General features: G+C 39.6%; 1 protein-coding gene across 1 annotated transcript; it reads right to left on the bottom strand.

The window, feature by feature from the left end:
* Window positions 1–392: 392 nt before the first annotated feature.
* prkaa1 (protein kinase, AMP-activated, alpha 1 catalytic subunit) lies at window positions 393–23,756 on the bottom strand. The gene is made up of 9 exons (XM_080017369.1): window positions 23,332–23,756; window positions 21,975–22,116; window positions 21,067–21,160; window positions 20,250–20,394; window positions 18,878–18,965; window positions 18,496–18,720; window positions 17,451–17,967; window positions 5,824–5,950; window positions 393–3,000 (listed from the first exon to the last, which is right to left on the bottom strand). Exons 1-9 carry the CDS (start codon window positions 23,426–23,428, stop codon window positions 2,705–2,707), a joined length of 1,731 nt encoding a protein of 576 aa, XP_079873495.1. The 5' UTR covers window positions 23,429–23,756; the 3' UTR covers window positions 393–2,704.
* Between the last annotated feature and the right edge of the window lie 3,069 nt (window positions 23,757–26,825).

Here is a 26,825-nt window from a genome sequence, read left to right on the forward strand (position 1 = left end):
ATGTAAACGTTACATCTGTAAGTAAACCATGCAGGCGGTTGGTGTAAGGGAGGAAGGTGCGCAGAACAGAAGGTATTGGAGGCAGACGATCCACTGTGGCGACCCCTAACGGGAGCAGCCGAAACATTCGATTCATTTTCCAATTTTAATTATTTAACGCAAACCCATTGCTGTACAGTTCCGCCAAGCGTCATAGTGAACTCTTCTAGATCCATAGGTATCATGGTCTATTGACTGCTCACCTGACATTGTCTGGGTTAATTAATGCTAATAAGTTCATTATTTCGTTTTTAAACGAATAGTTATTAATAGGTTTACCTTCAGACACTCAGGTCACAAGAAAAAAAAACAAAAAACAAAAAAAAAAGAACAAAAAAAACAAACAAACCTGGAATGGAAATGTGTGCAATTTGGCTGTTTATTAGGCAGTTGTGTATACAAATGATTTCAACACTGTCCATTGAAATTTACACTGGTCACTCGGGCAGGGTCCCTTTACACACCAAATAAAAATAGGCCAACATTTCTTCAAAGCAGTTCAGACGGATAAAATAAAAAATAAAAATCCTGCAAATAGCCCCTTGTTTGGGCTAACACCATCATAATGTTTACAAAGGTCATGGTTTCACACATAGAACTTTCCAACAAGTCCCATGACTCATCCTTATGCAAAACAAAGTACTTGCAACTGCCCTTAAAATCTTAAAATTGTTTAGCTATACAAAAAGTTTGAAGACCATAGAGCATCATTTTCCACAGATCAGTTAAAAGAAGCTCAACGGTCCTTTTATCAATTCGTAAGCTTTCAGTCAAAACCTGCATTCAAATAAAAACCTGCAATTTGTATTCATTCTTTTCAGTATCAAATAGATTTGTTGTAATAGTCTATTTTTATTTGTATGATAGAAATCAGAAAATTACACATTTTTGTAAAATATAAATATCTCTCAGTACAGAGTGTTCTACTCAGTTGTTCATGACATTAGAATGTGACCGAATAAACCTAGACAATTACTATGGTTTCAGCTAATTGTTAAATACTGAGAATTACAACCGATTTTCAAAAACGTTTATAATTTTACAGAATAACAATTTGACAAATTTCAGGGGATGCCAATTTGATCTCTTTTACTGATATAAAGTACTGAGAACTAGAAGGCAGCCAAACAAGAGACAATTGTTAAGACTCAAATTGACAGAATTATCTCGGGAACCAAGGGGATGTGTTGTAATCATGATTAAATCACAGCCAAACATTTCTCAGGGTATACAATGAGGTTTAGAAAAACATGGGAACCTTTAATAAAAGTGGCCTCTCGAGGGAGTGTGTGGGCCGAGAATATACATGGAGGCGTATGATATTGATGACATTGTTTTCATGTATTCACCTACCAATACGCATGGTTCATGCACTGCATGGAATTGCTACAAATAACTTAAATTGAGCACAGGGCCCAATGTATTTGTGAGAGATTGGCAGAATGTACGAACTACCCACATTCAGTTTGTGAAAGTGTGTACAAACTTAAAGCAGGCGAAAGGCATGTCACTCCGCAATTCTGCTCTAATCTTTTATCATTAATATGTCACAAAAGGAAATGAAATACAACATACTTAAAACAATAATAATCAACTTGTCAATAACAGACACCGAAAATAATTATATATATTTCTAAAATTTGACTGTGATTGCAATCAGCACTTGCTCAAGTAGTGAAAAAAGCAAAATTTGTATGGAAGGACAATCAAGTGTATCCATGTAACTGATTGAAAACAGATATTGATTAAAAAAGAAAACAGTAAAAAAAATATCCAGCAAAAGTCCTTAATGCAAGAAATTTTTTTTTTTTTAATCTGTTAATAATTAATTTCCGATATAAACTACACTCCCCAACTTAAAGCACTGATAAATATATTCAATTCTTTATATATAAAATGCAGGGAGAAAGCCATGTTCATACAGACTTGCATCATTACAAAGGACAAAACCATGGAAATCGAATCTTTGAAACTAAAAATAAACAACTAGACCTAACTCTGACAAAGCACTCGTTTTCCCTGACATAAGAGCGGATCGGTGGGGTGGGTGAGGTGAGGGTGGGGTCGTCGCGCTGCTTAGAGTCCAATGAGCGTGGTTGGCACTGGTGCAGAGCCCTGAAACGTCTGCACCGGTTCTCTGACCTCCATTTCGACAAAGAGAGAGCAGCAGAAAAGAAAAAGAAAACTGTGCAAAAGTGCTTCCTAGACCATGGCGTCGGCGGCAGCAGCAGCATCCTAAACTCAGCTCGTGGCCTCCTTCTCTGCGCGTGTTCCCTGTACTGCAAGAGGATTGGCGTTCATCAGCTACAGTACTGAAAATTCAGTGTAAATCACTCGAGTTTCCTACTGGCGCTGGGGCGTCTTCGAGGGAGGGGGTCGTCCGCTAACAAAAATTGATCGTGAAAATGTAAAACCTTCTCATAAAAAGTTATCCTGTCGAAACTAGTAAGTAGCTCGTCACTCATCGTTCTCTCTAATCCGCCGTCTCCTGCCGGCGCGATAAACAACATCCTGTCGGTTTGGGGGACTACAACCTGCGTCAGTGCCATGGGAACATCAGTTCCCCCACGGCGGGGAACGGACTGAGCCATGAATCGGTTGCATGCTTATTGCTATAAAGACACTCTGAGAGAAGAAAAAGGAAAAAAAAAAAAAGGCAGGCAAGCTATCGTGCAAGTAGCTTGATAAGATTTGCGCACATCTCAAAGAACTCTATGGTGTGGCTACCAGGCCGCGGGTACGTTGGGTTGTCCCCGGCTCCGCTCGAGTCGACGGATGAGGTCAGAGACGACGCCAAGGAGCCCTCCCCCGCTTTGGTGGGGTGCGTGGGGGTGGCAGTGCCCAGACCATCCCCCTTCGCCTCTCCTCCCTCCCCCTCATTCTTGATGGTTGTGCGGTAGTTCCCCACTGATCCAGAGCGATGCGGCGTGGCCGTCCCAGATTTAGTCTCCAGCATATCGTCTGAAAAACACAAATAGCAACTTGCTGAGCTAAAACAGTACAGGCAGTGTTAAGATGGAGGCATTATTTAAGAAGTAGAACGTTTTGACCAAAAAGATGTGTTCAGTACAATAGAAGAACAAAGTGACGCAGGTTCTGATTACTATTGTTTTCAGTGCAAGTCCCGGAGGTGAACTTTTTGTTTTTCTCGCTCTGAGAGCTCCCTTTGTCACAAATGGTCCAAATGCCCTTGCTTCATGGCGGGGGTGAACCCCCTTTTTGCCTCGCCATATTTAAATACACCAAAGCCACAGCTGACTCCTCTGCCACGGAATCACTCTGCGCCCCCCTCGTGGCACGGAATGAAATAAATAAGTAAACTGACTTCTTATCGAGTATTTTCAATATGTACCTGAATGTTCTGGTACATGGTTCTTACATCTGTTCTTCTTACATCTTTTAAAGTATGCCTCCGCCTTTAGTCTAGACAACATCTAGAGGAAGGATTGGTCAAATCAAGACCAACACGAGTGAGGAACCACTTGCCTAAGTGCTTGTTAACAAAATTAATCCAACATAGGAATGCATCGAGTTACAAACCGACAGATTTATTTGAGGGAAGCAGAGATAAAACATTCAGAGTTAATCCCGCAGGGCTACGCCGGTCAATCCTTCACCAGCAGGAAACTCCGGTACGCAGCCAAAACTGAAGGATTCCTGTTGTGTACCTGCTTGTCACTACAACCAGGCTTGGTATAACCAGGGCAGAGACAGGCTGCCACTGCTTAACCACCGGTCCTTTCTGCCTTTTACTAAATGCCTCGCTGACACACAGAGCGGGTCTGCAATCTTAAATGCAGAAATACAAGGGTGCTTCTGACATGGGTGGAAAGGATTAGATTAGATCAGAATAGTTACATGTAGGGCTTTGTAGGATGAAGTGATTTTTCGCTTTAACCAAATATTTGTTTGATCTTGAATATCAGTCGTTGAACGAGCCAGTTTGTAGGCTAGTTGCTCATTCAGAAACTTCAGAACTGTTTTTTGGTGTTGTCCTTAGGATGAGTGGAAATATGATCAAATTCATTTGTGATATTGATGAAAAATAGTCACAGTATAGTTGTAGTAAAGTTGCTGCAAAGTTCAACTTCTGTTAAGTGGGACAAGAGAATTTGTGGCACAAAATAAAGCAAACATATTTTGCGTGTGTTTATCTTGATTTGCATCTCTGATAGGGAAGTCCATGGGAGCCATATTAACTGTCAAATCTTGTCCTGTACAATTTGCTCTTTGAGAATATGAATTTCTAAACAAAAGAAGTGGCAGAATTTTCATGGAGTTGTGTAGTTGATAGTGTTGGCATGCAAGTAAATAAGCTACCAAGCTTCCAAACTCTATACTAGGGCTGTGCCTGACTAAAGATTTTCGTAGTCGACTGTTAGTCGTCAGTTCAAGCCATTAGTTGACTAATCGTCATCTGCTTATGATATTAATTTAATTATTTAAATATGTTTTTGGTTTAGGGTTAGGGCATCAGATGATCACCATCAATGGTTTGATTTCCAAGGCTGAGAAAGAATGTTATGACTAACATTGTTAATACTGTACTACATTACAGATAAATACAAAACCAGCCTTTAAAATATACATTTACAAACAAAGCCTGTTAATTACACTGGTTAAACATTACATTGGTTAAACTTTTAGGTCATTATTATTTTATGAATGTACACATTAAACTTACATATTGACATAATTTGCACTGAAATGTGGCGTCCGGAAGATGGTTTTCCCAGTGTCTGCGCTTTCACACATGCACTGTAAACCTGAAATGATCCGGACATTACCGGATAACTTGTATGTGCAAACGCAAATGTCCGAATCATTTCACCTGGAGATTACCCGGACTTCACCCAGCCAGGACCCTTGTACAAAGTCTGCGTAATGCTCGATTGAGCTGTATGTGTGAACGGAGAGTTAATTTTCTGGATCATTCCCAGCGAGTGAGGAGGCATGTCACATGTTAATGACATCACTATCATGCGCCAGTTATTTACCTTTACTTGTGTGGCTCTTTGTGCATGGAGTGTAGCCGCTTCGTACTCCTAGATGCTTTCTTTATTATTATTCCTTCCCACTCTCCCGTTTATATGGCGGATACGTCCAAATACATTAAGTATCAACCCAAAAAAAGCCCAACTACTGATAAGTCTGTAGCCTGGTCCGCCCTCTTGGGTGTACTGTAAAACTCTGCAGTGTCATTGCGTCACGTCCTGCCTCCTGCACGCTCTACCCAGGCTTCACCTCTCTTCTAAATCAAACAGAGTATTTCTAGGTAGTGTAAACGCATCTGATACGTCCATTCTCTGGCTGTGTGCTGCATGTGTCAAAGGGTAAATCCAGATAATGTCCGCATAATCAGGTCCGGACATTGTCCGGAGTGCATGTGTGAAAGGAGCTTAAGACTCTTCTCGTCGATTAACGTTTGGTCGACTATTTGGGGGCAGCCCTGCTCTATACATCATAGTATATAGCGAGTGAGCGACATGCTACTTTACGGTCTAAACTCTAGTGAATCTTCCAAGGAGCTGCAAGTTTGTCAGTGTTCATGATACCAATATCAGAAAGAGATTGGTTGAAAAAGTGACTCTCGTAGAGCAGCCAGGCTGAAGCACTGTTCGCCAGGGAGTACATGAACAGTTATCAAAAGTTTGTAAAAAAATAAAAAATAAAAAAGTGGAAGTTAGTAGTTGAAATTTTAGGCACACCTGCATGACATACCAAGAACCTCTGACCAAAGCAATGTATGTAAATGCTGCATCGGTGGTATGTGAACAGACCTACCGTCTATGCTACGGAAATCAAGGAGGTAGGTTCTGCTGTCCACTTGGTAGAGCTGAAGGCTCATCTTGGTTTGCATCCCAGTGATCGGGTTCTTCCTCCGAACACGCAGGTAGTACGGGTTCACCACCTGGCATTTATCAAGGATGAGATGATAAATTACTAAACAAATTATTGCCATTGTATAAAAACTACAATTCATTCAATAATTATTTCATATTTAAAGTAAATATTTACTTAAATATTTAAAGACATTCCGGAAGAACACAAGGAGTATTGGTAGGAGCAGCAGAGTTTCCTAGAAAAAAAGATAACATTTTCCACATTTCTCTTTTGCCTCACAGCAAGAAGGTCCTGGGTTGGATTCCCGCATGGGGCCACTGTTGGCACCGCACTCCGGAGAGTATCTCCTGATTAGGGGGGCTTTCTGTGTGGAGTTTGCATGTTCTTCCCACGCTCACGTGGGGTTTCCTCCATATAACATCATAGCTTTATGTTGTTGATGCTGTTCGACGCTGTTCGTGATTGGCACATTCAGCATTATGTTAAGTAGCCATGAGGCTTTGTTTGTCTGGCAACCACATTTGCATTCTGGGAGCTAGCTGAATGAATTAAGTGTGGGTAAAACTTTGGAGGTGATTATCTCAGAATCACAGTTTGCCACACCCTTGTCATTAACAAGTCATAGCTTTAAAAATATTTGTTGATTTGCACAATTTGACACCTTGTTTGGAAGCTCTGATTCTCCACTTTCAAATGATGCGGAAAAAAAGAAAGATGAAAGCTGCCAAATGACCCTTAAGTCTGCTGTGGGTAACATGTTAAAATTAAAAATGGAATCGTGGATTTTGGAGAATCGTGACACCTCTAGAATATATACAGTATGTGATTTGACTAAGGATAGGGATGCCACAGTGAGGAATTTTCCCCACCGGTTAATAAACTCATGACAACATCGCTGTTACCGGTAACACTGGACATTTTACAGTGTCCCCATTATGCACAGGCGCTAATTAGGCATGGAGGGAGACAGGTCCTAATCTATTGTGCTGCGTGGACAAGCAGTCACTCTCACTTTTGTAGCAACCGGCTAAGAATTGATAATACTCTTGGTATTTTACAAATTAGAAAGTTTTTCACTTGAGGAACATCTGCGCCGATACGCAAAAGTTAGCTAAATGTTTTTTTTTTCCCTAAAAAAAATAAGCTTAATGACGGTGGGTAAGTACTCTAATTGGTGTACGGCCGAACACACTGTACCACGATAACCACGGCATCCCTAATTAAGTATAACAAAATGAAAGCTACACTAGATCGATAATGATTAACTATAATGGCTTTAAAGTTTCACCATTCAATCACCACTTCCAAATTCCGGAACCAAGTCCAGAAGCAGTTCTGTCTATGACTTCATCACGTAGCTGTGTGAGAGAAAAATGATTATGATCAACTATTTTGAATGAAGACAAAGGCCTCTACCTCCAGAAGGGGGTTTTAAAACATTTGTTTCTGTCTCCCCAGGAACTCCCCAGAGTTCATGTAAAGAGAAATGTTTTCTCCCTACAATGTCCATTTTAACATGAAAGAATCAGATCACCCTTGACCCTGTTTACCTTCTATGGAGATGAAGAAACTCAACAGGTGGCGCAGACTTGTTGGAGACCTCTGACCCAAGCCACACCCTGTATTTCTGTATAAAGCCTCGTGTCTTTTCCTGTGATATCAGATTGATCTGAGCGCTGCTTTGTAGCAGTACTGAATCTTTCTCTTTATTCTGCAGAATAAATAATCTTGAATATTCTCAGTTTTGTTTTCTTGTAGCGGGCAGATAAACCTCACCAATCATTGCGGAAGAATTTCTTCCACAGTTTTGCTTGCCTCTGTTGGAACTCTTCATGCCCAGGTTGTGTGCACAATGGCAGGCAGGAAACTACCGTAAAGACATCCGAGAAGGATTCGTCTGAACATGATTGGCAGATCCAGCAGAGAGCAACACGAGATCTTGGAAAAATTAAGGTGAGGACTAACTGAGATATTGTACCGATCAGAGAAGATCGAAGGAAAAGCTATTGTGTAAGAAATGGCTCTGAGTAAAACTTCTTTGTTAACTCAGAACCCCCCCCCCCCCCCCCCCACATAGACGTATGGCCTGCTTGCGTGTGGCGCAACAAGGACGGGACAGCAGATAATTGGTCCGGAGGACTGAAAAAGTGGCCAATATTGTATCGATCAAGAGGATCGTGGGTTTTTGTTTGTTTATTATTATTTTTTTGAATATATATATTTTTTTTTCAATAATAACTCAACATTATTGAATACATAATATTATAGAGTATTGTTGATTCCTCCTAGCAGATGCGTTGAGAAACTTCTGGTGTTGTAGAAATACATACATTTAATTAATAACTAGAGTAAAAGTGATTATAAAGAAAAAGGGAATAAAAATCAAACAAAATAATAATAATTGTTATTATAATTGTAATTATTGTTTTGTTTATTGTTTTATACTAATTGTTTAGATTTCATTTTGGAGGTATTGATAACCCAGGTATGCAACTTACTTTCTAACTAGTTTCAGTAAGTTTTAAATAGTTAGGAGGAGAACCGAGTTCAAGGTCCCACTGTGTGCCTCTATTTGCAGTATAATAAACTTTCACATGAATCCTGTGTGATCAAATTGGTGTCTGGCCGATTGATCACTCTGGAACCCGTATGGATGAGAAGTCAGTTCGGAGAGAGTTTCTTGGGTTTTGTTTAGCCTACTGGCTGATAGAATCTTAATGAAACAAGCGAAGGTATTAATGCAAGATAAGCGTGGTATGTGTGCTGTACATAACATTTTAAACTAGTTTCACACAGGAGTTCTTGGTGTAAAAGTAGCATTATAATCGGAAATATCTGGTAGGATTGCTAGAAAGGATACCGTAAGGTTTCAAATGAATTAGGACATTGTTTTTATTTTATTTTTTTTAAATCTTGACAATGAAGATGGGAAAGTTTGCCCATGATGCATTTTGGATTCTTTGATTAGGATGAAACTTGGGAGAAGAGTGCGTGTAAAAGTCATTTTAGTAGGACATTGGTTCAGCAGAGGAAGCTGCAGAACTGAATAATTTAACTAATAGTCAAATGTTGTACAACAGAGATCTATGCTGTGGTAGTATGAAGAGATATTGCACGGTTTGAACTGTTGGATTGTGTTCAGAGAGATGATTGTGATAATAGTGTTGTGGTGAGTTGAAGCAGGGTTTTAAGTTGCTGGAAAGTGTTTTTGGTCCATTAAATGTGACTTTGGTAAGGTTAGGAGTATGGTGAGTTTTTTTTTTTTTTTTTTAAGAACTATAGTTGTTAATAGTTTGTTAATAGATTTAATGGAAAAGCATTCCCAAATTGGTAAAACTAAATTGATCATTATAAATTAAAAAGGAAAATTGCTTCCAAAATGTTTTAAGACATCAGAGAGCAGAAATGATGCATAGTAGCACCAGAAATGAATTAGTTTTTGGTTTATAAAGAGTTATTCTTTTTTTAAATTTACTTTATTTTTCCCTTTTGTGTTCTTGTGTCAAAGTAATCTGCTGGTTGAGATAAGATAATCCTTTATCTTTCCCACAGAGGGATAGTCTGCAGTGTTACAGCGGTAGTAAATTGAATGGCACAAAGCATTAGTGACTGGTAATTCTAAATCAAAGGATATGAGAAATAATTAAATAGTATAGATTAAACACTATACATTAAATCATGATATCGCATGAGTGAATTGTTAGTTTTGGTGTAATATACAACTGTGTTTGTACATTTCAAATCCTTACCGGTTACTCTTTGTTTTTCTCAGGAGGACTGGTGATTGTTTAAGTTGATCGAACAACATTATTAATACTATTAATTTTTATTTTTGTCTTACTAGAGAAGTAATCTTGATTTGACATTGAATAAGGTAAATGTTGATATACAGTATAAAATTTAACAAGTAGTTTAACAAAGAGGAATAATTGTTTTGTTTTGTATACAGGAGAGGTAATGGATTGTGTACGTTCGCTTACTAAAAATTGAAACACTTAAATAAATGTGAAATACGTTGGCCATTTAGATGTTTTTTTTTTTTGTTTGTTTTTTTATTTGGACATTTAAAATTTTTTAGTTTAAACTTGAAAATATCTTGCGATTCGATTAATGTTGTAATTATATATTGATGAATTAACCAACCCATCTATTCAGTGTTTTATTTCCACAGTTTGAAGCAGGAATCTGCAGTTTTGACTTTTGACCGGTGTAGATGTGACTGCATCTGATTGAGAAGACTTGGAGGACTGACAAAGAGATCAGATCAAAGAGGATTGCTCTACAAATGAGTAAGGCCATAATATGTCTAGCATTCAAAGGTCCTTGTACATTGATATTACTATTTGTATTTAACTGATTTGCAAATTTGATTATTTAATAGGTTCAATTGGAATTATTTTGGGATGATATGCATGCAAGTATATAAATGGAGAGACCTTGATTGAATTTAGCTCTATATCCCATATTGAGCCCAATCGTTAAAATGTATAAAAGCATCAGATATTATAGAGTGCATTATAGAACCAGAATAATTCTTGATTAGTTCTTATTTTAATATGACATTCTAGTTGTCTAGTCTAGTCGTTGAAACAACCTTCAGAAGCTGAGTTAAGGATTACTGTGTTAAGACTGAGGGACACTGTTGTCAGAGCACCCTGGAGTGATTACCTCTATGACACTGCTTCCTACAGTGGTAGACCTTTGCTTTCATCTTATGATAATGTATGAGAACAATACATTAACCACCTGAGGGTTTTTTCACACAAGCCCAAAAGCCTGATATCCTGCTGAGAGACTTGCCTACTCCTGCATTTCTAGGAAGGTCTGTGAAAACCTTGTATACAGAGATCCAGTTTGGCCAACGTCAGGCTGAAATAGAAAAAGAAAAGACTTGGGACTTTTCTGAACAACGAACATGAAGTGTTTGGCCTCCAAGTGCAGCAGACGCACAAGTGAAAAAGATGCACAATTGAGGAGCCTAATCAACTATGCTTCTTTGGAACTGGATTTGATGATGTCACTACATCAGACACGATAAAACTGAATGACTGCAATTGGAATTTCTTCTCCAACTGAGGGCTATGGAATGACTGACCATCTAAAGTCCTGCTGGAAATGATCTGTATGATTACCATAAGGACTGCTTCTGTGTTTTCTCAGCCATTGTTTTATCAACCTGTCGATCCTGATAGTACACAGATTATTTCTAATAAATACTACAATCTAGTAAGAATATTGCCAAATTTAAATTAAATAATTTTCAAAAATTTTAGGAAAAGGTTTTGAGTAGTTTGTAAATTCAATAATTAAGTAGACATAATTAGCCAGATTATAGATGAAAGTGATTGTTTCATTATACATATATATTTGTATTAAAAAGGTGTTAACTTGATTGCAATTCCAAAAAACCTCTCCATTTTTTTCCTAATCAGACAGCAGAATGATGGGACTTAGTTAAATACTCCCTGTCCAAAAGGTAAGACTAGCAGTTCAAAGCTTAGCACATAATATATGTATTTTTTAGGAGTTGAGTAACGTAAATTAACCATGAGAAATCGAAAGTTGATCAAATATTATTTATCAACGCCAGTCAGGCTCCTATTAGATTTATGACGTTAGGGTTCTATTAGATTGGTGGCTGCTGACATCTCAGGCTTATTGTTTGCGGTTATAAATTGTACCTTTAAGGGTACAAGTAAGAATTATACAAATAAATAAATAAATAGTAAATTAAAACGGGAATATAGTATTGAGTGCTAAAAATTATAATGTTGTAGTATGTGAATCACATTTTTCCTTACCCTCTCTAGTTGCTTAACTCATTGTTGAAGTTATGTGGAGCCTCAAACGTTTTCTTCTGCCACATTACGGAAATTTATTTTGACTGATTTTCAATTTATCAATGGCAGCACACTTATTAGAATATTTTGGTTTATTGATCTACTTGTGTCGTAGACACACAGGAATAAAATACTTAGAACAAGATGTTTACAGTTTCAACCCCCCCCCCCTTATAACTCAAACCGGCACAAAAGAACGTTCATTATTTGAGTCATGACATTTATTTTATTTTAATTTTCTCTCCTCAGGGTCGCACCTTGGCATGGCCTTTCTTGGCTGTTGTGGTTATTGTTGTTTTTGGATCATGGAACGAGGCAATGCTTGCCAAGCCATTACACGGAAGAACCTTTTGTTGCTTTTCAAAGTGTTTTGCACCAGCTCCATGTTGCGTTTGTGGATTACTTTAACTATGGATGAATAAGATGGTTTAATGTAAGCTGTGTTGTTGCAATCTTATGGACATGAACTACGTCTTGTTGCATACTATGCTCGGAAACTCGGTGCCGGGGTCATTGGGTTGATTACATGCTGTAGCCTTTATCTTGCTACGAAGCAAACCGGTTTGTTTCTCTCAGACATCACCTCTCCATCATCGACATGTGCAACTTTCACTTTGCTTACTCCAACTTCTCTTCTTCACTCTTATAGAGATTCACATGATTGCTTGACAGTGATAGCCTTTGTGGCTTCGCCCCGCCCAGATCTTGCTACTGAAGTTCTTGAAAAGTTCAACTACAATGATTTGAACTCATGAGTACAACAAAAGGAGGGTTTTTGTTTTGGTTTGTTTGTCCGTCATCCGTTTTTGTATAAAACTGTGTGTCTATCTTTGTACAACTCGTTGTGTTTGTGTTTCTATCTGTGGTAAACAGTTTTTTTTGTTTTTATTTTGATTGCATGAATATATACAGGCAAGTGAGATACGGTGTGGTGTAGCTGTTTGATGAGACATACAGAACATCTGTTAAATGTTGTGATGTCATAACCCCCCCATTGTGATCTTCCTATTTGTGTTGTTTACAGTAATGTACTTGACCCCATCTCTATAGGAAATGTTGGAGCCAATGCAGCCAACAAAGCTGCCGTACCCAATTTATGCTCTGTCTAATGATGGCTGTCTCCTCCACAGATAAGGACACAAGCTCACTAACTTTGTTTTTTTCTTTACTCAAAGGCATCCTGCACTAATTTTTTGGAGTGGTAGAGCCGCTTGGTACAGTATGTACTGAGCTGTATTTTTCCCACAAGTTTTTTTAAATTGTTTTACTTGTTTGACATATGGTAGGTCCCATTTGTCAAAAAGGAGGGATATAGTTTGAGAATTAAACATAATGATTGTGCTTAGAACAATGCAGGAACCTCATGATGGACTTCTCAAGCTTTGACATGATTAAAATATTGTTTGGTGATAATTGACATGTTTTTCAGAATGAAATCCCAGTAAAGGCAAGCTCTACTGAGTTTTTATTCCTGTCATTAGTGATGATGGGAATGCGAGGACGATCACATGGTGCGACAGGACTGTCCCAGCATGAATTACTGACCAGGAGACCAATGTGGTTAAGTCCGTCTTCTGTCAGCAAAAGCCAGATATCAAATACATCACGTAAACCAGTAGTGATCACATTGTCCAGTTCAGTATTTATCATTGTTAGATTTACTTTATTAATGGATTGTGTCGATGGGCTTAGGTTCAGACAACATTCCAGAAATGCGTTCTAGGAAAATTTGAAAAGCGTTAATTTGATAAGCATAATTTACACACTGCCGGTTGTTTTGTAGCCTAATCGAGATTCTATGGACATTGTCTCCTATATATTAGACATTGTGATAATATTATTGTTGTTACACTAGGGCGCATACATAAACTTTTGTGTGGAGTCGGTAGTCGGTAGTCAGTTATTCAACGGTTTGGGAAATTACAGAATTATTCCATGTACCCTATTTTACATTCATGGACCTAGACCAAACAATGTTGTCAAAATGTGTCTCGCACCCAAGTGTTTAAGTCTATGTTCCCAGGTCAAAGCAGCCCTACCCATCCCACTCGAAGGACCACTACACCACCTCCGACCAGGTACCTGGGTAGCGACTGCCGGAGGAAAAGCTGAACTCCGCCAGATTCCTGGGACCGTTCCAGATCCTCCTCACCACCACAGTGGCACTTTAGTCGGCAGAACTACCAACGTGGGTACACACGTCCCATTGCAAGAAAGTCTGCAACCTTCCAGAGGACCAGATCAATGACAACAACGGAGAATCATCGGACATGAACTGAGATCACGATCCTTGCGGGATACGTGCTAGTAACCTGTCCCGTGAAGAGGATATGCAACTACAGTATTTCTACTTGAAAAGGATGATGCCCCATCAACAGGAAAAGATTGGACACGCTGTGTGATCATCTTTCTTTCTATGCCAATTTACATTTACATCTGACCAAGGCCCATCAAGATATGCGTGTAAGACGACCAGGAACATATACGTTACTCACAAAAAGTTAGGGATATTTGGATTTCGGGTGAAATTTATGGAAAATGTAAAAAGTTCACGCTAAAGTGATATTATATCATGAAAGTAGGGCATTTAAGCAGAAGCATGCAATGGTGATTTCCTCATCTCAAACAATTTATTGAAACAAAAGCCAACAACAGTGGTGGGTTTACCACAACAAAAAATGTCAATGTCTCAATAACTTGTCATGTGCCCTTGAGCATCAATTACAGCTTGACAACGACGTCTCATGCTGTTCAAAAGTCCACTTATTGTCTGCTGAGGCCTGGCACCCCACTCTTCTTGAAGGGCGGCCCTCAGGTCATTGAGGTTCTGGGATACAGAGTTACAAGCCTCTACACGGCGACTCAGCTGATCCCATAGGTTTTCTATGGGATTCAGGTCTGGAGAAAGTGCAGGTCACTACATTTGAGGTACCCCAGTCTCCAGCAGCCGTTCCCTAATGATGCGACCTCGATGAGCTGGAGCATTGTCGTCCATGAAGATGAAATTAGGCCTGTGTTCATGCAGGGGCACAACCACTAGATTAATGATGTTATTCAGGTAGTATGGGCTTGTCACTGTACCATTCACAAAGTGTAGGGCAGTTCTGTATTGACTAGACACACCTGCCCACACTGTAACACCACCACCTCCAAAGGCTCGTCTGGTGACAACAGCGGCTGATGCATAGCGCTCTCCTTGACGTCTCCAACATCGTTGGCGGCCATCATTTCTGCTCAACGTGAATCGACTTTAATCAGAGAACAGCACTGAGGCCCACTGGTCCCTCGTCCAGCCTAAATGCTCCCTGGCCCATGCAAGACGATGATGCCTGTGCCTGGTGGTGTGGTCAGGTACTTCAGGTCGTCTAGCACGCAGACCACGCTGATGTCAACGGTTTTGAATGGTCTGATGTGACACTTGGGTGCCTCTCACCTCCCTTAAATGTGCCTGGAGTTGAGTGGCATTCATCATCTGGTTCCGCAGGGCACTGTTCACAATGAAGCAGTCATCAGTGTGGGATGTGGCCACAGGACGTCCAATTCTATGCCTTTCTGTGACTCTTCCAGTCTCTGTATCTCTGTTGGAACCTGCTGATGACACTCTGACACTCTAAGCTCAGTGGCCACTTCCCACTGAGAACATCCTGTTTGATGCCTCGCTATGGCGAGGTACTGTTGATCAGTTGTTAGGTGTCGTCTTGGTCTCATGATGTCAAAATGTGAACAGCGTGATGAAGAGGACTGTTTAAATACCAATTCTAATTGAACCAGGAAATGTATTGGTCGATTTATGGATCAAACACCTGTTGTGAATTTTGCCGTTCAGCTCCTTGTTAGAGTTGTGTAAAAAGTACTGAAACACTGAACAGTTGGACATGTGCATTCAAAAGTTTAGAGAAGGTCAAATTAAGTTCACCTGTAAAGGTTATAGTGCATTTTAGGTTCATCCTGAAATTTCACCCGCAAGCTGAATATCCCTAACTTTTTGTGAGTAGCGTATGTCCATGACATCGGTTCCAGCTGAGTATATTATTGTAGGTGGAGCGGAACATTTTTTTACGTCTATATTAGCGTCCGTAGGTACATCTACAGCTTTTAAGTGGTTAAATATCATACATTATAGGTTGTTACTGTTAATACAACTATCCTAGCAGAAGAAGCTGTTGAACAAGAGTTAACTTCGATCCGTATGATGGTTCTCCAGAATCGTATGGTACTAGACATAATGAGTGCTGCTCAGGGAGGTGTATGTGCTATGACAGGTGAGTCATGCTGTACATACATTTCTGCCAATGATGTAGAATCAGGAAATTTGTTTTTAGCCATACAAGCTATGAAAGAGTTACGTGATGATTTAATGAAAGATCAAGCCAACACTTGGGACCCCTTTTGCTTGGCTAAGAAATGCACTGGGGCCATAAATTTCTACGCTCATAAAGATGTTGATACCTGTAGTGATAATGTGTTTAATGCTGTGTTGCTGTCTAGCGTGTATAGTACCTATCTTTCGTAAGAGGATTACTAATATGGTGACTAGATGAGTGGAAACCACCTTTTAATAACCAACAGGTTGAGACACTGAGATGCTGAAATATGGAAATGTTTTGTCTAATCATGTTTATCGTTACTTATAGGATGTGTTAGTCATTACGTGCACAATGCATTTTGCTGTTGTCATTATGAAGTGATAACCATTGATTAATCTGCATAGCATTATGTATTAGTGAAATCTCTGTTTGTTTTGTTTATTTCATTATGCGATTCATGATAAATTTTCTTTTTTGTGTGTTTTTCTAGTTAGAATTGTAAAATGGCCACACAGGATTTTTCCTCTGTATGACCAGGGGTTTTTGTCCTGTGCGTTGTCATTGTATAGTAGATAACCCTTACTGGTCTTTTACTTTTCTCCAGCCAAATGTGAGGAGAGGTTTGGCCAATTTGAGGTGGAGATATCCTTGAATTATATCTGGAATGTGGTTATGAGTTCATATAGTTAAATTTAGTATTAGATATGGATTTTATCAGTAGATTCCAATAAGATAGAATTGAACGATATCTCTGAAGTATAATTGTATTGTATCCAATTTACATTACATGGAATTTTTAGTATTATTGCATTTTTCCTTATGGTGTTATTCCAGTAGGAACAAGAGGAAGAAATGTGAGAGAAAAATGATTACGATCAACTATTTTGAATGAGGACAAAAGCCTCTACCTCCAGAAGGGGTTTTTAAAACATTTGTCTCTGTCTCCCCAGGAACCCCCCAGAGTGCATGTAAAGAGAAATGTTTTGCTCCCTACAATGTCCATTTTAAGATGAAAGAATCAGATCACACTTGGCCCTGTTTACCTTCTATGGAGATGAAGAAACTCAACAGGGGGTGCAGACTTGTTGGAGACCTCTGACCCAAGCCACACCCTGTATTTCTGTATAAAGCCTCCTGTCTTTTCCTGTGATATCAGATTGATCTGAGCGCTGCTTTGTAGCAGTACTGAATTTTTCTCTTTGTTCTGCAGAATGAATAATCTTGAATATTCTCAGTTTTGTTTTCTTGTAGCGGGCAGATTAACCTCACCGATCATTGCGGAAGAATTTCTTCCACAGCCGTGTTCTCATCCGGCATTACATCTTGGGCGATCTGACCACAGGTGGAGAGCTCTAAATGCCGATGTGGACACACCCATAAAAGGAAGCTCATCTGCATCTTCTAATAACAGGCTCCTTACCTTCCACTCGTAGTCCAGCTGTTTCATGGCGCGGCACACCTCTGACATGATGTCATTGGGTCTGCTCTGGCTGCGAATACCCAGGTGCCACTTAGCTCTCCTCACGCCCTGGTGCTTGGACTTCTGAGGATTCAGTTCGTCCAGTGTGTGGCGAGGCCGGGGCAGGGTCTCGGCCAGCAGGAAGGGCACGCGTTCAGGGTGAGGCTTGAGGCCAGTGACGGCTGCACCAGACGAGGTCAAGTGCTGGTCATCCAGAAAGGAGTCGGGAGGGCTGGAGGCCAGGTAGAAGTCCTTGGCCTCGCTCATGATGCGACGGTTGTCTATTATAAGGTGATAGGCAACGGCCAATGGGTCTTGGTGGTTTCTGCTGTACAGACAGGTGAGGACTTCTTCCTCGCTGCACTCAAACTTCTCACAGACTTCTTTGAGGGCTTCATCGTCAATCATGTTGTTGCTGTAGGAGGGGTCCTCTGGAAACAGGTATTTAGGTAGGTCCTCTTTGAACCAGTCATCCTCTCTATGATAAGACAACATGTACAAGCCCAGCATGTAGTTAAGTTAAAGGGGCAATCAGAAATAATTTATCCACTCATTGCATAAATTGTCCACGTTATATCGGCAGGGTTCACAATGTTCAGTTCAGTTCAGATTAATGCCATGTCTGTTTGCTTCTATTCTGAACTAATTTTATTTATAATTCCACAAATTAGTTTGTGGAAGCATGGACAAGGGCTGCAGATATTCTTCTATGATCTCATTCAAATTTGTAGGCTTTATTATTTTTAATGCTCAAATCCCACCCACGTTCTAACAGCCTGGTGGCAAATGCCCTGCGGCATTTTGTTTCTGTAGCCCTAGCATGGACTAATAATCAGAGGCAAAACGACGGGCGTTGCAAGACTCCTCTGCTACGAAGGCTAAGAAGCCTCCTGAAGGAGGAGCATCACGTTTGCCTTTTAGGTTTGGAATAAATACAAGTTGATCAATGGTAATATGTTAAAACAACTGGCACATCATTTTTTAGTGCCATCTTGAGAAGGCTTACCTGATCTCTTTGATAGTGGCTCTTTTCATGGGGTCCACCTGCAGCATGTGTTTAAGGAGACTTATTACTGAAGGGTTCAGATACTGCGGCGTGAAGAAGATTCCATCACAGATTTTCTTAAAAAGCGTTGGCACGTGGTCATCATCAAAAGGGAGGGTCCCACACAACAAGGCATACAGAATCACTCCACTGCTCCAGATATCCACCTCTGGACCCGCATATAGCCTGGAAAAGGGGACACATAACGGAAAAAAAAAAAAAAAAAAAAAAAAAAAATTAACAAAAAAAAAGTTAATGATGTCCTTAAATTATATTAGCTTCTGAAGTCAAGAGTGCTCAACACAGTAGTCTGTGTTTGGATTCTATTCAGAATAAGCACTACCTTCCTGAGATGACCTCAGGAGCCGCGTAGTTTGGAGAACCACAGCTTGTTCGCAGGAACTCTCCATCCGACATCATGTTTGATAAACCTAGATAACAATTATAATATAATAAAGGTATTGCATACACATTCACACAAGCAGCACAATATCGTTCTAGCCCAACTCCTGAATTAATCTTTGTTCATCTTGGATATATCTGCATAGTATGCGATAGAGAAGGCATTAATGGCATAACCTAGATTTAAAATCTGCAAACTGCCATGACTCATGTCATAAAACCTCAATGGCGCCAGTCTTAGGCGGCTTGAAAATAAGAGAAATAAGAACATTATTTGAAATTACATGAAGCTCCACTAATGTTACCATTCTGATGTTTTGGTAGAATTGCTGGTTATTATACAAACACAGGTTTGACTTTACTCACTTTTAGCCATTTTAACAATGTTAATAAAGTGCTCAAGGGTTTCAACTTGTTATTGCATGAGATAATATAACTCACAATCCAATTTGTATTATTTTGGGAGTATATTCTGAGGGGTATGTTTGCCAGTGCAGTATCAGCAAAATAGTATGTGCTAAACAGTGATAGTTTGATTATGAATTTCCAATTTTTAGGGTAGGTACTGAAAAGCAGTTAAAATTATAGACATTAAACCAGGTACTTTCTGTTGTGTTAGTGGAGACTTGATAGACTTTGTCATCATGCATCACTGACCATGACTGCAGGCTAGACAACTTTACGACTTCTATTTTTCATGCCTGTTATTTATACTCAATCCTAAATAACTGGCCTATCGATTGGATCAAAGTAAAGTTGGCTTATATTGGTCTCAATGGAGATGAACACAAGTTCTGGTAATTTCAACCTGAAGTTAGTGTAATATCCTCTTTAGTGATATGGCCGGGGCCTGGTCCCTTGGTGTGTTAGCATTATGATTAGAGTATCTAAAGTACAGTCTCAGACCTCCTCCACCACCATACCCCATCCTGATCTCTCAGGTATGCTGATGCTAACCTCCTGCAAACTCACCAAGACCAAGCAAGGAACCTGGGTGACACAGCCTTTTCAGCTGCCTCCCCCAATCACATCAAAGAAGTCCCCGCTTAGTCATCTTACAACACAGCCCTCAAGGCTCACATCTTCAGACTGGCCTCCCCTAGCTAACCTCCTTTCCCTGCCCTGGTATTTCTTTAATGCAGAGTGTTAAATATTATTCTAAGAGATTTTTCATAGTTTTCATTCAGTTGCTTCGTTGTTTGTTTTGGTTTATTTGTGCTTTAATGTGTCTTTGAGAAACCAGAAAAGTGCCATACAAGTCTGATGTATTATTACTATTAGTATTATACTGATAAACAAAATCGCTTATTTACCAAAGTCTGCAATCTTGGCATTCATCTGGGCATCGAGCAGGACATTCTCTGGCTTAAGGTCTCTGTGTACCACCATGTGTCTATGACAGTAATCCACTGCTGAGATAATCTGCTGGAACAAGCGGCGACTCTCCTTCTCATCCAACTATCAAAACACAGACCAAAACAAATCAAATTTTAATCTTTAATGGAGGAGGTAATTCCATTTCAAATGAACCGCATTACACATTGCTATGTTGAAGTATCCAGAGTAAAAAAGTGCACTCACAACTCTTAATACAGAGGTACCTCGACTTACGACTGTAATTCCTTCTATAAAAACAGTCGTATGTTAAAACAGTCGTATGTGGAAGCAATTTTTCCCATATACACCACGCTCATATTTTTCTATGATTTCCTTCTGAGTTTCAATGAGAATCATTGCCTTTTCCTTTTTCCCATCATCCTTCTTCTTAGGACTCATCATGAAGGGTGAAAATGAACAGAATATACACAGCACAAACACAGTAAATATGAAAAACATCGATAGGCCATGAACTACGTGCACACACGAGGTAGGTTGCCCGCTGACTGACTGCTGACTGGCCGCCGACGCGCCAACTGCAAATTTCCACGGTCGTATCTTAGAGCAGTCGGTCGCGAGTCGATACAAATTTTCGCGACTATTGCCACTCATATCTTGGATTAGTCGTAAGCAGATGCAGTCGTAAGTCGAGGTACCGCTGTACATATTTATATATTAAGGGTAGAAAGGTGAGAGTGTAGTCATACAATTATTTTGCACACATCATATTCGAGCAGAAAGCTTGTGTATTACCTTTCCATTTTTGCAGATGTAGTCAAACAGCTCTCCTCCTGAGACATACTCCATTACCATAAAAATATCTGTAGGGGTGCTGATGACTTGATACCTGTAAAAAGAACAAACGCCACATTTGAAGCCATCAATTTTCAGCAAGTCATGCTTTTTACCAAGAAAAAGCAAGGTGAATCTTAATACGCCGTTACGTATAGGCATCTGCCCACATCCAAGCTAATCATGATTGACAAAACATCTTAACTCACAGCACTGAAGACAGACAAGTGCCCATGGCCAAATTTTAATGAATGGACTTCTGTAAAATACATAATTTGTTCACAGGAGATGGAATTATACATTGAAAGAGTGACTCCGCCACACGGTGTATGTACAGCCAGACTTTCCTCTTTGAATGCAACCCAAGGGACTTCACTTCGTAGCTACTCAGCCGCAGTCTGTCCTGACGCATTCTCCTTCCAAATACAATAAATGTGATGTCTGTTGCTCTTTCGTGGATCAATTTCCGCAACTTTACTACTTATTTCAATAATAACCTTGGTGCTGAACCTTCTCCCACTGTAAATCATAATCTGCACAATCCATAATCTCAAAACCGAGGAACAATGACAACCATGAGTTCTGGAAACAATTTTGAACTTTGTTTGAAAAAGAAATAGCACAACAACTTATGTAGAAAATGTTGTGTAAATCAAAACAAAATGGCAAAGGGAACAGCGAAACAAAACAAAAAAGGCAGGATGAGTAGCTGACCACATTGAAAAGGAGACTGGGTCAGACTGTGATTGTCCTAGATTAATGTTCTCTAAAACACACAATTTCAGCCTCAAAATAGCGCTGTGGGTGGCACTAATGTAACAGCGGTGGGGGATTACGGCGGAATGAGCGGGGTGTAATCTAGGACTTACAGTTTAATTATGTGAGGGTGCCTGAAAAGCTTGAGGTTCTGGATCTCCCTGCGGATCTTTCCCACTACATCCAAGCTCCGGATCTTCTGCCGGTTCAGGATCTTCACGGCCACTTGGTGCATGGTCAGCTCATGTTGGCCGACTGACAGAAGAGGCAGATTGAGAGTATTGCATGTGAGATACAGAAAATTTAAAAAAAGCAAGAAGTATGACATGACAGGAGTACGCCAAAATCAGACATCAGATAAAAACAAACCCACCACAGAGAGATACCTAGATTAGACCATTTACAATCGACGTGCCAAAGAGAGCTTGGGTGGGGGATTAATAAATAGCTGGTATTGATTGAATGGTATGTGGGGATGAAGCAATAACCCAAAAGTCTCCTCTGATCAGCACCATGAGTCACTGAGTAACAATGTAACACACTGGGATGGTCCGCAGGTTGTAGGTGCACAGACTGCGCTTTGAGTTTGTTCTGGGAAGTTAAGAATTAACCGTGTGTAACAGAGAGAAGATGGTGTCACAGGGTTACAATCGCACCCTGTAAACGCTGTGAAATCACTTTGCACATCCAGTTAATCTAGATTGAAAAACATCCCATCCTAGTGAATGGGAGTACTCTGAACCCACCAAACACAACAGATGTTGGACTTTATTCATCCCCAGATGGGAATTGTGTTCTTACAGCTCACAAGAAAACAATGGGCGATAAAGTAAAAATATATAAAAATTACAATAGACCTAAATAAATAAAAGGCAATATACAATGAACCAAAATAATTAAATTGATAAAAAAATATATATATTAACCTAAAAATTAACAATACACATGTATCAACAATTCACCCCGTTAAAAATAGGAAATTGTACAAGTTCACAGAGTGAACACAGTGGAGTTTCATAGTAAACCAGAGACAAGTGCAATGGTGTAGTTTGGTAGTAAATTAGGCATGATGTAGTTTACTAGTAAACCAGACATGGTGCAGTTTAGTAGTTAACCAGACATGGTGCAGTTTAGTAATAGACCAGCCAGTGTAATGGTGGAGTTCAGTAGCAAACCAGACATGATGTAGTTTGAATCAGTTCACGCCTCGCCAAGTGACTTCTGTTTCACAGTGTCGGGAGCTGTTGGTGCTTGAACATAGTCAACTACAGCCAAATAACCAATAACGCGGTACCTGTTGTCCGCGGTCACATCCCAGCCCCAAGTCGCCAAACCCACCCCGGCCCAAACACTACACCACGGCGAGGCCAACAAGTGGGTTAGCTAGCGCCGTGGGAGCAGCTCCTTCCGCAAGCCTCCATTTCCTGCCAGCGCAGTTAGCACCGCGCTCGAGAGGAAAGGTCCGCTCACCTTTGACCTTTCCAAACGTCCCCACTCCCAGCGTGTCCCCGAGGATGTAGTGGCCGATCTTGACTCTCCCTTCGTGCTTCGTCTTCTCCGTCGCCATCTTCCCACAGTGGCCTGCTGTGGCGCGGGCTAGCTAGCTAGCTAGCTGCGGGCGGGCAGCGGTGGAACTGCCTCTTTCGTTCGCGACCGCTACGGCTGCTCTTGGAGGCGGGGAGTGGGAGTCGCCGGGTCCGGCCCGGATCCGCGAATCGGCCTCCTGGTGGCGCTCTCCTGTGACGGCTGGACTGTTGTCAGGTTACTATCTACACTGTTTTTTTTTATCGACTAACCTCGCTTAAAAATACGTCTTGTTAGGTTCCTATTAAGCACATGTTCCCTTTTAGAAGGAGGCACCCACGCCTAGTGCTTATAGCCGCTGAGGCGATGTAGTAACTTCGCCGCGGCGCTTTGTGATATAACCACCGTGACTGCACCCACCCAGGGGTGCCCCACGGACCTCGGTGGGACGCCATGGCGTAGCATCTCGCGAGAGTACACAACTGGGGGTAAAGAATGGCGTTTTTGTTCAATTCCATTGAAAAAACGTTATTTATCCCCGAGAGGAAATTTCAACTGGCATAAAACAAAACGGATACAGCGCATACCGACATACACGTAAACATCCATGTTTCAACCTCTCTACTTCTATATTACTTTTAAGTTCTTATGTTTTTTTTTTTCAACATTTCAATCCTGGTTGTTTTGGTGGGGTTTTTTTTTTATACATCAATTCATATAAGCAATTATATGAGCTTTCGTATTCATGAAAACATCCTTTGATAGGTGTGATTGTGTTCTGAACAGGAAACCTTGTCACTGTGTTGTTCTATGTGTTCTAAATAAATGTGCTTAAAACAAAGAAACAAACAAAAAGCATACTGACATGTGACTCTATAAGATGGTGTAAAATAACAGTGTCAACATGCTAGGTTTTCCAACATCTTCTGGAGTTTATATCCATTTATCGAGTTCCACCCAATTCCCCTTTGTTAAACATCCAAACAAATAAGAACAATAATCCAAAATAAAACAAGAAATAATATAAATGCTGAGAAAATAGTTATTCTTTTGCAACTGGTTCACATGTTCCATTTGGATTTGCATTTAGAAAGATGTTTGATTATTCAAATACACACTACAGTACGGTATAGCAGTTATGGTCTTCCGTTAAGTTTGAAATTATGACTCAAAAAGCACAACAACATATAAAAGGGAGGCATTGACAGTGCGATTCCTGAGTGCATTTTAACAACTGACAAGCGTTTGTCATTTATTAACGAATTTGAAATATCGTTACATTTCAAAGGGGATGGGTTGGCGGCCATTTTGATTCACGGAAAGTAAATAATCAGAAGTTTAGTACTTTGTATACTTTGTGTTTCTGTCTTTACACCAAAGGCCACTCCAAATGCCAGCCGGACTAATTCAATTGTAATCTTACGGTATAGCGGTGCATTTAATAATGTGAACAAACATTAACAACGGAAATTGACGTTTAAATAACCAATGTGTAGTGTAGTGTAATCTGGGTAATTCGAAACAGTACAATGAATGACAACCAGGATTATGGCGACATATAGTGTTCATGAAATGACATTCACTTGCTAGTCACTTAAAATAAACTATACACAAAAATATAAACATTCCTGCCAGGATAAAAATACATAGAAAACCAAGCTGCTTCATTTATCACCTTTTATAATGGTAATGTTTATATTATTATTGTTGTCATAATTATTATTATTATTATTATTATTATTATTATTATTATTATAATAGTATTAATATGATCATTATTATTACTTGGCATCTGTTTCTTATAATTGTTATTGTTGTTGTCGTCATTTTTATTATTCATTGTTGTATTATTGTAGACATCAGCTGGGGTCATTAGAACATAATGACCCTTTTCTCCAGAAATCTCATGTTTTTATGTGTCAAAATAGCAAAAAAGTGAACTGCCCTTATGGCCCCCTTGATCATATATTTGTATTGGGGATTTTCAAAGATTTTGATAAGCTGCTACCCCTGTGGTATTATTATTATTATTGGCTTTTTTTTTTGCTCATTATTATCCCTCTGCAACCGGTAATGGAGGAATCTAGTGTCTCGTCCTTGGCTGTACTGTACGCTTATTAAATCGGATTAAATTATATGAAATCACAGGAGATGATAGTGGATTTTTTTTTTATCAAGTACTGAAGTAGCCTGGGTGAGCTCAGTCAGGTAGAACGCAAATGGAGAAAGAAAGCGCTTTAGGAAAATAATTGAGTTCCACACAAGGAACATATCAGGAAATAACCACTCAACGAGTTAATACAGAACTGGAAGAACAGCCAGACTTGAAGAATGTGTGGCTTAAAATAAGAAAATTATATGACTGTGGTTTTCTTACTGTCCACATATTCTTTACACTCATTCCTCTTTGAGCTCTGTTGTCTTCTGGCTCACTCATAAGACCAAGGCTTTGTTTTTTTAAGGTGTACATCAAGTAAAAATGTTTGTATATTTTAGTCACACATGTCTCTTTCTTACTTTACTGTCAAACTCACACTATTAACTGTTACAGAGTTACCAGAATTCGTTATAAATTATATTCTCCCACAGAATAGTTTTTCGGGCCCTTGGCCAAGTCAATCCATTAAATAGTCTCATAGTGCCAAGTATTTGGAACTTTTAGAATTTTATTTCTCAAAATCTTTTTTTCCATTACTTGGCATTGTACTAGGCTTAGATAAGATAAAATCATATATGATAACACTTTATGAATGCCCCAGGGGAACGTCAGGTGTCGCAGCAGCAAACAGTACAAGTCAAAATATGAATGGGGAAAAAAAAAATACAATAAAATGAAATAAAAAGAAAATATATGTACACACCTATAAACAGAAGTTAACAGGGAGCAGCTGATAATGTTAACTAGCGAGCCCAATATGGGTGTGGCAGTAACGCTAAAGTACAATTACTATATAGCAGTGTAATATGCAATGATAGTAATAATAATACTATCATCATATTATGATGATATAGTCAATTTGTGTATAGCCATATTGTATAAGTATATCTATCTATATAGTCTATAAGTCTAATTATCTGTAAATTTGACTGACATAAAATATATGGCGCCTTATATATGTCCTTAAACAAAATTGTAAACTGGAGTCAGTCATTGGCCGTCATTACAGCAACTATACTGCACATGGGATTTTGACCTATGGTGAGAAATTCTGATTCGGAAAAAAATATATGGTGGGCTTTGAAAAGAGGCTAATATGCTGAAACAATCTGTGCAATCCATTTGGACCGCATTCAATATTACATATTTATCTGAGCGACAAGTGTGCCAAAGCTGGGTTATCTATTTGTCAAGGATCCATTTGATGTGATGGATGCTGCCAGACTCACACGCCCATGGGCAAGAAGAGTATAGCAGTAGAAATTACACCAAAAGGTCTCTT

This window comes from Zeus faber (genome assembly GCF_960531495.2).
Source record: "Zeus faber genome assembly, chromosome: 17".
NCBI lineage: Eukaryota > Metazoa > Chordata > Actinopteri > Zeiformes > Zeidae > Zeus > Zeus faber.

What these genes read in the sequence shown, in the direction of transcription:
- prkaa1 (XM_080017369.1), bottom strand. Translation starts at nt 23,428, where the DNA reads ATGGCGACGGAGAAGACGAAGCACGAAGGGAGAGTCAAGATCGGCCAC. An exon ending in ACATCTGCAAAAATGGAAAG is followed by an intron (nt 20,395 to 21,066) that starts GTAATACACAAG and finishes GTGTTTTGATAG; the next exon opens with TTGGATGAGAAGGAGAGTCG. An exon ending in TGCCAAGATTGCAGACTTTG is followed by an intron (nt 18,966 to 20,249) that starts GTAAATAAGCGA and finishes ATTGTTATCTAG; the next exon opens with GTTTATCAAACATGATGTCG.